This window comes from Humulus lupulus, chromosome 3, assembly GCF_963169125.1.
Source record: "Humulus lupulus chromosome 3, drHumLupu1.1, whole genome shotgun sequence".
NCBI classification, from domain to species: domain Eukaryota; kingdom Viridiplantae; phylum Streptophyta; class Magnoliopsida; order Rosales; family Cannabaceae; genus Humulus; species Humulus lupulus.
The window spans coordinates 266,093,518-266,108,213 of record NC_084795.1 but is presented as its reverse complement, the minus strand read 5'-3'; the positions used below and the strand labels follow the sequence as shown (position 1 = coordinate 266,108,213).

Here is a 14,696-nt window from a genome sequence, read left to right as displayed (position 1 = left end):
AACAACTTGAAGTAAAATTCATCCCGCCTCATGATCAATTAGCTAATTTTTTAACTAAAAGCCTAACAACAACCAAATTTTATTTCCTAATCAACAAACTTGGAGTGGTACGCTCCCCGCTGCGTTTGAGAGGTGGTGTTGAGAAATAGGAAATGGCAGTAGCCGTTGGTGCAAGGTTGTGGTGGCTGTGGTCCCAGAAATTGGTTACTGATTATTCTGCATGTGTGCAAATTATTTGCTGTCATATTGTTGTACAATATTTGCTGTCATACGTGTCTGTTGCTAATTGATTCTTGTACACCAAAGTTCAATATAAATACAACCTTCAGCCTCAGCTATTCTTGGAGCTGAGCTTTACACTCAATACCACATTTTTCTGTTTTCGATCTGTTCTCCCTTTATTCTTACTCACATCCCCATTCTCTCTCATCATACATATTTCTCAACGTTTTTCCTTAGTTTTTTTTCCAAAATTCTTTGAATTCCTTTATTGTTTTCATCTTAGGACCTATTTATTTGTTTCATTTATGCTTTTGTGCATTTTTCCTCACGTAATCCTTGTAAGTGTTTTTTCAGAGTATAAAAACTTTTTAAAAAAATAATAAATAAAAAATCTAAAGGAAAAATAAAATTCTTATTTTTTCCATTGTGGATTGTTCTTCTTTTGCTTCATGGAACGAGGTCCCTGAAAATGTTATCTTTTCAAAATATTTAAATTAAGAATAAAATTGTAAGTAATTACAAAATATATAAATATAGTTTTTTTAGGTGCTAATATATTATCTCTACAATAATTTCTTCCAAGTTAAATTGTAAGGACAAGACCGATTCTATCAATTTAATTTAGGGACAGAAAGTTTGTTATCTAATTCAGCTTTTTTCCATAATAGTTGGCTTTATGGTTTGATATGACAAGTACTGCTGTAACATTATAGTATAAACAACAAAGTTGAAAGGCACATACCAATGCAAAGAGTTAGACATGAAAAGCATATTTCTTTACCACACATGCTCATATAGGAATGACCCTACTTTATTTACTTTGTTGGCCAATGGCCATAGAAAGACTCTTATATTATATAGTTCAAAAGTGGATGTGTATTTTCCTTTTGGATTTTTGGACTATATATTTGGTAGTTAGCCTTCTTTTGCATTTTTCAACAATTTTTAACAAAGAAAAAAAAAGTGAAAAAAATTGCAATATTTAGCTTATTAGTTCCATTTGGCAGTCTTTTTGAACCATTTAGTTTCTAAATTTTGTATTAAAAAATCAAATTATTTTTTTTATAAAATGAAAAGGATCAGTTTTTTTTAATGAAGTGAGTAGTTTTTTTTATTTTTCATTATTATTATATATCTGATGAATTTTATAAAAAAAAAAAAAAGACAGAGTAATAGAAGAACATACATAATTACACTATGAATTTTCATTTGAAATGTGGATAAAAAGTTTTTATGTGTACAGTTCCTTCTGATCCAGAACAAAAAATTTATGTATAAAAATAATGCTCCTTAATTGATGATTCAAAAGAATTGTCAAATTATAACAATGATGATAGTTGAGGTGAGGCCCATTCCCATATGAGCACATATTTATATATATATATATATATATGTTTATATATAAACTGAACTGTGCTGCAAAGTTCATAAAAGATTCCCTATACAATTTGCTGACATTCTTGGAATTACATCTCTTCATAATTCTGTGTTCATTAAATTTTGTTGACCAAGTAGGCAGTCCTTGTGTATATAAATTATATATAAGAGAACCCAACAAGAATAAGATTCCCTACATTCTAATATGGGCAAGCCTTCAATTTCATGAGTTATCCTTGTCCACATATCTGAAAATGAGATGATCAATCAAGCATAATAAATATAACAGCAAAATATTACTCATGCTCTCTTGTCATATTCCCATTAATTGTCTTATGCTAAGACACCATTATGTGTTAATCTTATGCTTTAGTATTGTTTTATGGAGATTTTACTATTGAATTTTCTAATAAATTTCATTCAAGTTTATCCTCAGCAAAAACTGGCCTCTGTCACTCTCTTTGGATCTTCATTAGTTCTTTCCCCAAAAACTTGAGTTTTTCCACCTAAATTTCTTCTAAAAAATGTTGAATTTCTTGTTCCAACAATATCATCACCCAGCAATCTTTGCAATGACCCTTGTTCTATTATTACCAACCATAGTATCCTCAACCTGCACATGTGAAACACAACTTGAAGAACATAAGAAATCAGAGGCTTTTTCATACAAACTCATTGCCATTGGCTCAGTCCTATCAAGTGGTGCTCTAGGAGTATGTCTTCCATTTTTTGTGAAGAATTTGCCTTCTCTAAACCCGAATAACGACTTGTACTTCCTCATCAAGGCCTTTGCAGCCGGCGTGATCTTATCAACCGGGTTCATCCATGTACTCCCTGATGCATATGAGAGCTTGACAAGCCCTTGCCTTAGTGAAAATCCATGGAGGAAGTTCCCCTTTGCAGGGTTTGTGGCTATGCTTTCAGCTATTGGTACATTGATGATGGAGTCTTTTGCTACTGGCTACCATAAGAGGTCTGAGCTCAAGAAGGCTCAGCCTTTTAATGGTGATGAGGTGATGATTCTACTGATGATCATCATCATGCTCATGGCTCTAATAATTCATTCGTGTTGGAAAGATCGATTTCATCAGAAATTATTCGTAACAAGATCATCTCTCAAGTAAGTAAAAATATATACCCTTTGTTTGATCTTTCTTTCTAGAAAAGAAAACAAGAACAAAAAGGAATTTACTTTATTGTTTGTCTATAGGTCATGTTTGTCTTTATGAAACTATTTACATATCTTATAATAGATTCTTCGTTCTTATGTTTGCTTTTTCTTTCTATGAATTTAGGATTTTTTTTAATGTGCTATATTTTGTAAAGCATTGGCCTAAGGTTTCAAATTTTATGTTCTCATTTATAATTTTTTTTAACTTATATTTGTCTACTTTAAATGTATTATTATCTGAAGTTTACTCGACCATGAATGCTGGATATATTCCATGAGCAAACAATTAAATGGTTTTCTACAATTTCTGCTGAATAAAAACAAAAACCAGATTTGCACTTATGCTTTAAATAAGTAGTTTTTTATTATTATTATTATTGTTATTAACTATATGTAGCTGTTAACAGGTCTTGGAGATAGGAATAGTTGTTCATTCAGTGATAATTGGGGTGTCCCTTGGTGCTTCTCAAAGCCCAAAGATAATCAAGACTCTTGTGGCAGCTCTTAGTTTTCATCAATTTTTTGAGGGCATTGGTCTTGGTGGATGCATCTATCAGGTACTTCAGAATATTCTTACTAAACAATATGTTTGGTAGCTTTTAAATTATATTTTTACGTTGTTTTTCTTTCCCCTAAACTCCCCCACCAAATTGGTGCTCCATAGCAAGTTATGAAATTAAATTATAATAATTGGGTAACACATAATAAGTCCAAATGACCCTTTAAATTTTTCGCTTTTTCTTTTCAAACTTTGGAAGGAGGGGATTCAAATTAGGATCTCTTCCTTGCAAGTGTAGTACCACTAAACTAATGCCTATGACCATAATTCTTAATGCGTATTTTGAAAAATACTAAAGAAAATCACACACGAATGCATATAAGCTTAGTGACAGAACCATAAATTATTATTTGGAAGGTTATTAATGGTACTATATTCAAAATTTTAGATTAAATTCAATTTTTTTTAGCCTGACAAGAAAATACAGAGGAATTTTTGTAGAAGACTAATTACATGTTTCAATTGTGATATCAGGCATCACTGTTGCCCCATAATAAACCAATAAATTATGATTTATTTTTTTATCTTTATATTATTTTGCAGGCAAAATTCAAGTGTAAAACAGTAGCAATTATGGTGCTATTTTTTTCACTGACCACACCAATTGGGATAGTAATTGGGATTGGAATATCCAAGAGCTACAATGAGAACAGCTTATCAGCATTAATTATTGAAGGGCTCCTCTTAGCAGCATCAGCTGGAATACTGATATACATGGCTCTTGTTGATCTTCTGGCTGCTGATTTTATGAACTCTAAAATGGTATGCGATTTCAAGCTCCAACTTGGGGCAAGTTTCTCACTTCTCTTAGGGGCATGTATAATGTCACTCTTGGCCAAATGGGGTGAAGCTTAATGTATTTAATGTGTGTGTTTTTTTTTAATTACATCTATAAATGATTTTCTTTCATTATTAAATTTACGCATTGAAATTAACCAACTAATTTCAATAGACCCTTTTTTTTGCTAATGTTTTGATTGTGGTTTAGCAAAATACATAATGAGAATTAAATAGCAAAATCACAACCAATTCTAGACTATCTTCTTTATTATAAAGAAAAGGCAAGTACTTAAACACAAGGGGGACATTTTCAACAATGTCATGATCAAAAGTTTAAACACATGAGAAACAAAAATTAGTCAAAGTACATTCAAATCAGTAACCCACAAGAGAGAGGCTTATTTTGAATATGCCATCCCTACTCTCTTTGCATTACCTTCCAAACTTGGCTTCACTTCTATGGCTTCCAGAGAATAGTGGTCTCGGCGATCTTTGAGGTTACAATGTATGGATCCATGTTTGATGATGGCCTTCTGTCTTCAAAGTAGCCTGCAACAAATCAAAAGCACCAAAAAAGTGATGAAGTTGGTTCTCACAATATGCAAGAGAAATTGGCCACAAACCACCTAGATTTAAGGCTTGTGATCCCTAATCATGAGGGTGGGACTCATTCAAATGATAACAATTCAGTGGAGCAGTTAGATGTTTTTAAACTTGAATAAGCAAGTTTGTGATTCCCATATTGTGAGGCATGGTGATCAAAATGCTGGTTTTGACTTAGTTGATATTGACTTGTTTTTACAGTATTTTTCTCTCAACTTCCACTGATGGAAGGTTACATACTTACAATTCTGTCTGATTAAATGTCAAACATGTCAATTAATAGGCCAAGATGACTTTTAAAACTAACCTTTTCCTGCTTTCTCAGTATCGCGACCAACACGAACAGATGCTCCACGGTTTGCCACACCCTGCTAATTTTAACATGTTAGATTATCCATACTACTAAACAAGTTATGTTTTTTTAAAATAATTTTTCTGTTTTTTCTTTTGACTTTGATGGACTATTATTAATTTGACAAGCTTGTCAAGTAAGACAATGATTTGTTGAAATAAGATATCAGCATATTCTTAATTTAATTCCTATTTAGGTAAGCTTGTCAAATTAAGATATAACAAAAATGAATAAGAACATTTAAATAGAGTAACTACCCATGAAAATGAGTTGATGTCAGCAGTCTCATGGCGACCGGTCAATCTTCTCTCATTTCCTTCACCATAGGCTGCAATGTGCTCCTGGTGGCGCTTGCCTAGTTTCTCAATCGCCTTCTTGATCACATCGATCCCGCCTTCATGTCTCATTGACTTGGTACTGTGTTTACATAAACAAGATCAAGAAGAAAGCCATACATCATACCAAGTAAAATTTTCAAATTTCAAAATGAGTATAGATTGATCAAGAGTCTAAAAAAAAGATGACAAGTCTGACATAAGTTAACTAAAACTACCTGAAGTTAGTATGAGCACCAGCACCATTCCAATCACCCTGGTAATCCGATGATGGAATAACATGACATGAAAAGAGAAACTTTAATTAGAAAATAACTTAAGTAGAAGAATATGTGCTCATGAAACTAAGTAAAGAGTTAAGCTGACCGGGACTGGTTTTGGATCAAATGAGACAGTAATTCCAGCAATTTCTGTGATCCTCTGCCACATTATAAAAAAAAAAAAGAACAATATTAGGACATCATATTCATATGATTAGTTAAAAATGAGTCCAAAGTTATGACATTCTCATCATGCTATTATTAAGATACCTCAAGAATGTATCGCGCAGCCCATAATTGATCTGCAGCAGCAATACCAACAACAGGACCAACTTGAAACTCCCACTGACCAAAATTGAAATGAGTAAAAGCCAATATCAGTGTGTTTCTACTAGCCATTTTAGTTTATTAAGCACATTGAGATATTCTTTCATTCCTTTATTCCTTTCAGCTACCAAACTCAAAATTTACCTGGCCAGGCATAACTTCGCCGTTGATTCCACTGATGTCAATTCCAGCATAGAGGCAAGCCTTGTAATGCGCATCGACGATATCTCGGCCATAGGCCTTGTCTGCTCCTATACCACAGTAGTAAGGTCCCTACACAAACACAAAATATAACATCACTTTAGTTACTATGCTGAGCATGACATGAGTTTTGGAAGGTTTTTTATGAATAGTATGTCATGATGTTTAAAACATAATGTCATAAGTACCTGAGGAGCAGGGTAGCCACCAACTGGCCATCCAATTGGCCACTTTGTGTCCTTTTGAAGAAGTGTGTATTCTTGTTCAATGCCATACCTGAACATATTATTGGACAAGTTAAATTGTTAAACCAAAAGAAAGTTTAAAAAATATATAATAATAAGCAAAAATGAAATTAGTTCAGCCTTCATACTGATATTTCTCCCCTGTTATCATTGTTCTTTCATTTTATATAGTTAATGAGGTCTCACTGATAACATTCACCAATCCCAGTACAGTAAACCTTTTTTTCCTTCTTGCCAAAATTCAAAGATTTATATAGCTTTCTAGAAACATAAAATGAACCAGAAGGAGTTTATAATATAATGCTTTCATATATGGCTGTATCTATAGGGGTTTAGATTTCATGATATAACCAGATGAATTTCATTTTGATTAATGATTAGATTGATCAATAATTTTTTTTTAAATTCATCAAATTCATAAATAGATTCCGGTAAGAGATCCATAACAAAATTCAAAATATATATACTATATAATAAAGATATTTGGCCCGTTCTTAAGGGGAAAAAAAAAAAAAACTATTTGCCCAACCCACTAGTGACATTGTTAGTCAAAACTATACAACTTGTTATAGAATCCATAAAGTTATAATTTTAGTAATTTAATACTCAATTTTCCAATTTCAGAGATAAAATAAGATTAAAATGGAAGAAATTTTACAATTGATTGAACAACATAAGTGTGTCTGACTTGCAAGTTTAATCTAACAATTAATTTCATAAATATCAACCACGTGTCCCTAAAAGACCACACCATAATTGGACAACACATTGTTCTAGTCAGAAAAAAAAAAGACCCATAATCACTCTTTAGGATAAGGAAAAGTATTAAAAGTATGAATAAATGAAAAAAATAGAAGAAAATGAGAATACTATTTCTCCTTGACAATATAAATTAAAGGAATGAAAAATGATATTACCAAGGCTCCTCAGCGGTGACATCAGGGTGACTGAATATCTCGGCGGCACTGTGTCTTTTGTTGGTAGGAATTGGCTCGCCAGCTGGCGTGTATGCATCGCAAATAACCTATTCTTTTTCATTAATAATATGCATTAGTGAAAAGACCAAACTACACTTGACTCATTCCCTGACTAAAAATGGGAAAATCAAGATTTTGAATCATTATTTCTTTCTCACCAGTATGTTGTTTCCTCCCCGGAATGGATCCTTAAACACTGCTTGAGGACTGGTCCAGTGAAAATTATAAAAAAAAAAGTAAGCGAATCAGATGGCTTATTTTTAACGGAATGTGAAATGCGATTGATCAAGGCCGTTGGTTTGTATATATAAATATACTTACTATAAGATAACTTCACTGTTGTCCCCGGTTGCTTGGTTTGTGCTGGAACCATCGTAGTTCCACTTGGGCAGTTTTGCTGGGTCTGTCACATTTGATGGCAGTGTCTGTAAACACAAAACAAAATTTTCATTTTTTTTAAGAAATATATATATTTGTGCTTAAAATGTAATATATATATAAGTGAAAAATATATCACACCCTTGCTTTGCTTCTTAGGTCCATACCAGATCCACCACCGATCCTGAAAAATTATTAACAAATATGTATTATTATGAGCATTACTATACTAATTATCATGCATGTATATATATATATATATATATATATATATGTACGTGTACTATATTAAAAAAACATATTATTATTATAAAATAGATAGTATAGATTAAAAGTACTAACCATATGTACTCGGCGATGATCTTCTCAGTGGTGTTTGAGAGGTTTATTTTGGCGAGATCGGAGAGGAGAGACATGGCTGAAACTTAGAGAGAGAGGGAGAGAGATATGTTGAGGGAGAGAGAGTGTGAGTGATATTAATTTGTTATTATTATATAGATAGAGATGAAAAAGTCATTAGATCGTAACATAAATTTCCTATGAAAGAGGAGGGCAAGGCAAGTGGAGATACTATACTGAACTATCATACACGTATAAAAAGTATAAACACCTCAAAATTTTGTCAAAAAAATATAGATAAAATATAAAATCATGGTCTCACAGAACAAAAATGAAATTTGAAATAATTGGTCATTATTTCCGACTTTTGGATGATTATATTAACACCACAATAGGGAACTCCCATTTTTTTAAGGGTTATTTTCAGGTGTATTCTCAGTTTTTATCCGATCCTAAAAATTGTTCCATTATTTAAGTTCCTAAATATTATTTTTGTTTATTCTTCTTTTGAAAATACATAAAAAAAAATATTAAATAATTGGTGAATTATTCTTAACATATTTGGATATTTAATTTATGACAATAACAAATATAACATGAAAAAAATATTTTCATAACATTTTTAAAAATATTTAATATTTTTATAAATTATATTAATGTTTTATTAAAAAATATTATTCCCTAAATTGTTGTTTTATAATTAATATTAATAATTATATTATCTAGATTATCTTGATATTATATATTTTTATTATGTTTATGCTTTTTTATTTTATACATTTGTTGCGAAATTAATAGTGTGTGCAAGTGTACACAGTCGTCAAACAAGTAATAAAGTGATAAGTTAAGTATCGTCTCTAGAGGGATTGGAAATTGGAAATTAATTCTCAAAACTAATTACTCACAAATTGGTTTCAATGAAAATAAAGCCATGAGATAGAACCAAATTAATGAAAAGCAAACAAAACTATAACAAACAAAAACTAAGAAAAGAAACAAGCTAAAATTATTAAATCGTCCTAAAAATACAATTATTGTAACAATGCTGCAGAGGAATGCTATAACAACTGGGCAGAGTTGACTAGGAATTTAAATGTCATAATCATTTTTCCAAAGTGTTTATGGTTTGGTTATTTAATTAATTAACATATTCCTATGCCCAATTAATTTCAAAAATGCCAATATAAGTACAATTCCTCTAAGTCATACAAGGTGATAATATATCCATATACAATCACAAATCCAAATCTAAGAAATTAAGAACTTGCATCATTCAAGTTTGTGTCAATTAACATTAACCTTTCCAGCATTAATATTAATTCATCAACCCATAATTGGTGATCAAACAAAAGTAAGCATTAAACAATATACACATTTGAATGAACAAAACTCATCCACCAAACACATTCATGCAACAAAGTACCAAATCACAATTTCAGGTCAAGAAAATAATACAAGCAAAATAGAAATTAACTCATAAATAGATGTGCAAAAATACAAAATTCTAAATTAGAAAAAGATAAAATGAAAAACTCATATGGAGTTTGTCACAAGACTTCAAGCTTTTTCCCCAAAATCCTCTTCTTCTTCCTCTTGATTTTTGCCAAATCTCTAAATAAAATTGCTAAAGAAAATACCAAAACCTAAAACTAACACTCAAATAAAATATTTTTTTCTTTTTCTTTTTCTTCATTTTCTGGATGTTTTTCTCTCTACAATGGCAGCTCTCTCTAAAATGGTGGCTGCTCCAAGGTTGAAGAAGATAAAGTTATCTCTCCCTAGGGCTCAAAAAATGGGTATAAACCCTTTTCTTTTTCTTCTACACGTGGGGACCACTCTTTCCTCCAAAAAAATGTCAGCTCATTTCCACCTCATTCTCCCACTAGTCAAGTCACTCCACCTCATTTAATGACTTGCCAAGTATACATAACTTATGTTTCTGGCTGTGCATACTTTGTTGCAGCAAAGTTGAAATGATGCTACAGCAAAGTACCAGGATTTCAGCTCCAAGATGCTTTCTTTGCACAATTTTCACCAAGCTTTCCAAGAATTCTTTCTTTTTTTCCTTCTGTTATACCCAAAAAATAGGAGAATGCATCCTAGGAGGCTAAGGGGAGTGGTCCTAGGAGACCCCAAGGAGGATGTGGTCCTAAGAGACCCCAAGGAGGATGTAGTCCTAGGAGACCCCAAGAGAGTGGTCCTAGGAGACCCCAAGGAGGATGTGGTCCTAGGAGACCCCAAGGGTGTGTTTGAGGTAAGCCTCCCAAGGTTTCCTAAGTGTTGGCTTGAACGTGTCCAAGGTAAGTAGCTAAGGAGGAGGAGTCCCATGCAAGCCAAGAATGGAGACTTAGATTTTGCCAAGGAGAGCCTACACAATGTCCGATCAGACATAGTTGGGAGATGCTAAAGGGGAGTGCCTCAGGCTTGTCCAAGGTGAGATGTCAAGGAGGATGCCTTGGACCACCTTGGTCCAAGGAGAAGGCAAGAGGAGGATGCCTCGGACCACCTTGGTCCGAGGAGAAGGCCACAAGGTCCGAAGGGACCTTGAATGGAGGAGGTATGCTCAAAGTTGTCCGAGGTGAGAAACAAGAGAATTGCTTCGGACCTACCCAAGGTGAGGAGCCAAGCTTGCATGACCTTTGGTCCGAGGAGAGCCATGCATATACCACCTTTGGTCCAAGGAAAGCTTGAAGGAGTAATCAACATGCATGTGAGACTACGTCAAAGTCCCCAGAACGACTCTAGCAAGAATTGGTCTAGGCACCCGGGAATCTCTCACTCCTCACTCAAATTGAGGAATCAGTTGTATTTTAAACATTTATTGTAATATAAATATAAGATGAATAATAAAATATCCCTATCAAAAGGGGATATCAGTTGAGTATCCCAGGCCTATAAATAGAGGGCTTATGGGATTAGAGAGGGGCTTCTTCTGCTTCTTCTTTCTAGAGAGAGAAAATTGGGTCTGTGTATTCTAGAGAGAGAAAGTGCTGATATTTGAGAGAACTCTTGTATTTTCACAATCTTGCTGAAGAAACTCAGTTGGCTCAGTCCATCTGATCTTGAGTATAGATCTATAAATCACAACTCTAAGTGGATTAGGCTATTACCGACAATCGGGGCTGAACCACTATAAAAATCTCCTGTGTTCTTTATTTTCTTTATTAAACTGTCTATGTCATTTTTATTTCTCTTGAAGGCTTGTCGTTATTGACGTTCTCACGTCGTTGGCTAAAAACGCAGTCAACACCTTCAAAAATAGATATCACTTTTTTTAGATCATAATCTCATTATTTTCCCACAAAATTTATCAATTATTAAAACAAAATACACAAACAAAAATTAAAAGACGAAATGACTAAAACCAAACACAAACACTCTATTTCACTTAGATTTTTAAGTTCAAAAGCTCAATTAATAACACTAAAATATAGAGTTATCACACCTCCAAACTTAAACCATTGCTTGTCCCGAGTGATGACTCTAAAAGAAGAAATACAAGAAAAACCAACTAACTACAAGACAACACAACACAACAAAGAAACAAAAGAAAATACACTACGACAAAGAGGAGATGCTTACTTAGTATTTGGCCTAACAAGGGAAATGCTGTCAAACTTTTATTGAAGATGATGATGAAATGATAATATGGTGCCTCTTGTAAGTATTTTCAACCAAATTCCTCAAATATTAATGATGTTATCAAACCAAGAATTAAGTGTTTATCCCTAAAGTGTATACATAGCTCTTCCCAAACATTCTCAATTCTCCCTAAAGTAAATTAGACCTTGATCCTAAAGCCTAATTATTGTCTTCATAAGTTGACTTAAAGATTCCCTCTCCACTAATGTAGACAAACACTAACCAAGGATCAAAAGGTCTTTAACAAGCTTGTAGTGTAAGACTTAGGTGCGGGTAGTTAAAATAAGTCATTTTAGGCTCAATTCACCTTAAAAGCACCTTAATTTTCCTAAGACCAAGTAAGAGCTCACAATCACTTACCCAAAAGATTACCCCCCAAAAATCAAAGTCATTCTTGCCATTATTCTTTATTGCTAACATAGACAGAAACAAAGAAAGAAAGAAATGAAATGAGACACAATGCTATATTTTTTTATAAGATGCTACACCCCCAAACTTGCTTTTAACTATATGAATATGATTTGCAACTCTTTGATTTTTTATTTTTTTATTTTTGTTTTCACTTTTTTTCATTTTTTTTTCAATTATAGGGGTGCACTCTTTTCTTTACAAATACACTTATATATATATATATATATATATCTAAATGTAAATAAAATAATGGCAATGACACAACATGAGATCCACTCCCCCCAAACTTAATAATCAACATTGTCCCCAATGTTGAAAACAAGAAAGGAAAACAATATAGCACTCACCAAAATACCATTCACAAAGGCACACTCCTCTCACCCTCCCTCATGATACAACACTCAACATATATCCAAGAAAAATCAAGGTGCTCAAAGGGTATGGTGAATGGATATGTATATAGCTAGGCTAGCATGTGGTAAAGAAAGAAAGGGAGTCTAGTAAGCTCAATGGGGTGACTAAGGATAAAAGAGTATATAATGGTTGGCTAGAAAGGCTCAAACGGTCCAAAGATGGCCTAAATCATGTCCTTGGTTTAGTGTTGTCTAGGATTTCGCCTCAAGGGAACCACTAAGAAATTCTAGAAACTTAAGCTCTCCCAAAAATCTAGCTAACTTTATGGGTTCAAGAAATTATTAGTCAAGCTATGCACACAAAATTGGGATCCACACTATCATCAAGATTTTTAAAACTCCATTAAAAGTTGAGTACTATTAGCTTAGAACACTAAACAAGAGGCGAGGTGGTGGATAGGTGATATGAATGCTTATATATATATATATATAGATTGGCAATCATCGAGCCCCAAGTTAAGTGCCAACTAAAGCAAGCAAAATCCCCTCAAAGACAACAAAACTAAAGAAAGACAACGACAGATTACATGACCAACACCACAACACAAACACAAAACGAAATGACTCAAATGAACCAATACAACCAAAATGAGTAACCAACCACCCCTCCACATTCAAGAGAATATGTGGTTTTATTGCACTTGTCCCATGACCAAAGACAAAATTAAAAATTGTGAACAAAAGCACATGGCACCAAACAGAACATCAACAAAGTCATAGATTAAGAAATGCAATCAAAACTCCAAAACAAAAACTAATCACAGACACAAAAAAAATCACAAAACAAAGCAAAAGTAGAGAGTTGAGTTGAGAAATGGTCATTCAAAAAGATGGTGGCAACTACGCAAAAATTTGAAAATTTTGTTGGAGGATTCCATGAAATTCTTCCAATGCACTACCCAACATAGCTCTGCGAATCACAAAGAGGCAACCAAATCTGCAATGGCCTATCAATAGGTAAAAGTTCTAAATCCCAAAGGTCTCAAGTGAGGCAAACCCTAACTGCTACAAAAAGTAAGGCATGAGATGAGTTTGAGGGATCGAGTTAAGTGGGAAAAGGTTAGTGATGATGAGATTGAGGCATTGGGGTTGGGTTCATAGCTCAGTTCATGGTGAATGGGTAGGGGCGAAAATAGAGGCTCAAGGATTTTTGGGTTGCTCTCGGGCTTGGGTGTCGAGCTCGTGGGAGGCGGAGATGGCTGGGAGGTGGATTCGGGTGAGGTCATGGATTCAGGTGGCGACGGGGTTGGGTGGTGATGGCTTAGGCTCGCGACCTTGTGAGATGGCAAGGAGGTGGCTGCAGCTATGGGAGGCGGCTGGGTTGATTATAGAGAGAAAGGAAAGGGGAAGATGATGAAATTAGGGTTTCAAAAACAGACTAGGGCTTTGGGCATGTGATTTTGGCCCAAATTTTACTTTTCTTGTGTTTTAACAACTTTGTTGTAACATCATAGAACTTTGCTGCAGCAACAACAAGTCAGAGAGCAAGCCCAGAATTGATGTTGAAACATCATAGAACTTTGAATTGATGTTGTAACATCATAGAACTTTGCTACAGGAACAACAAGTCAGAGAGCAAGCCCATAATTGATGTTGTAACATCATAGAACTTTGTTGCAGCAACAACAAGTCAGAGAGTAAGCCCGGAATTGATGTTGCAACATCATAGAACTTTGCTGCAACAAAACCAAGTCAGAGAGCAAGCCCAAAACTGATGTTGTAACATCATACGAACTTTGCTACAACAAAAATGCCCCAGAATATAAGTTCTATTTCTCCTAAAAAATTGCTACAACATCACCCAAACTTCGCAGCCCCTTTTTTATTCCATTTTCCAAGAAGTGCTTGATATAAATTCGTCGGCTTGAATTTATGGAAAAGTGCTCATCAAAGAGCGGCTTTCACCCATAGAGAGTTGCATATGCCCTCACATATGGTTCTTCATTATGAATGCCCTCAAGCTTGGCAAGATGTGAAATTGACATACTCATGTGCTCAACTCGACTTGCTTTAGATGATTGAGTGTGGTGGATACCAAGATACGATGATATTGATGGTAGAGGAGGTGGTGGCCAAAAAGGATGTTCTTATGTGTATGCTTCCA

General features: G+C 33.8%; 1 protein-coding gene and 1 pseudogene across 2 annotated transcripts; one reads left to right on the top strand and one right to left on the bottom strand.

Moving 5' to 3' along the window:
* The first annotated feature begins 1,798 nt into the window (after window positions 1–1,798).
* On the top strand, window positions 1,799–4,337 carry LOC133824066 (zinc transporter 5-like; annotated as a pseudogene).
* A 9-nt stretch (window positions 4,338–4,346) lies between these two features.
* LOC133824065 (glutamine synthetase nodule isozyme-like) lies at window positions 4,347–8,263 on the bottom strand. Of its 2 annotated transcripts, none has more exons than XM_062256926.1 (13): window positions 8,130–8,263; window positions 7,929–7,971; window positions 7,731–7,834; window positions 7,568–7,616; window positions 7,350–7,456; window positions 6,376–6,463; window positions 6,131–6,259; window positions 5,930–6,004; window positions 5,766–5,819; window positions 5,618–5,655; window positions 5,322–5,481; window positions 5,020–5,083; window positions 4,347–4,658 (listed from the first exon to the last, which is right to left on the bottom strand). In XM_062256926.1, exons 1-13 carry the CDS (start codon window positions 8,201–8,203, stop codon window positions 4,567–4,569), a joined length of 1,077 nt encoding a protein of 358 aa, XP_062112910.1. In that variant the 5' UTR covers window positions 8,204–8,263; the 3' UTR covers window positions 4,347–4,566. The 2 variants fall into 2 exon arrangements, with proteins under 2 accessions (XP_062112910.1, XP_062112911.1); XM_062256927.1 differs by having other exon boundaries at window positions 5,020–5,080.
* Between the last annotated feature and the right edge of the window lie 6,433 nt (window positions 8,264–14,696).

Coding starts and splice junctions, on each gene's coding strand:
- LOC133824065 (XM_062256926.1), bottom strand. CDS start 8,203: ATGTCTCTCCTCTCCGATCTCGCCAAAATAAACCTCTCAAACACCACT. Junction 7,457..7,567: donor GGGGAGGAAACAACATACTG/GTGAGAAAGAAA, acceptor GAAAAAGAATAG/GTTATTTGCGATGCATACAC. Junction 5,820..5,929: donor CTGCGCGATACATTCTTGAG/GTATCTTAATAA, acceptor ATAATGTGGCAG/AGGATCACAGAAATTGCTGG.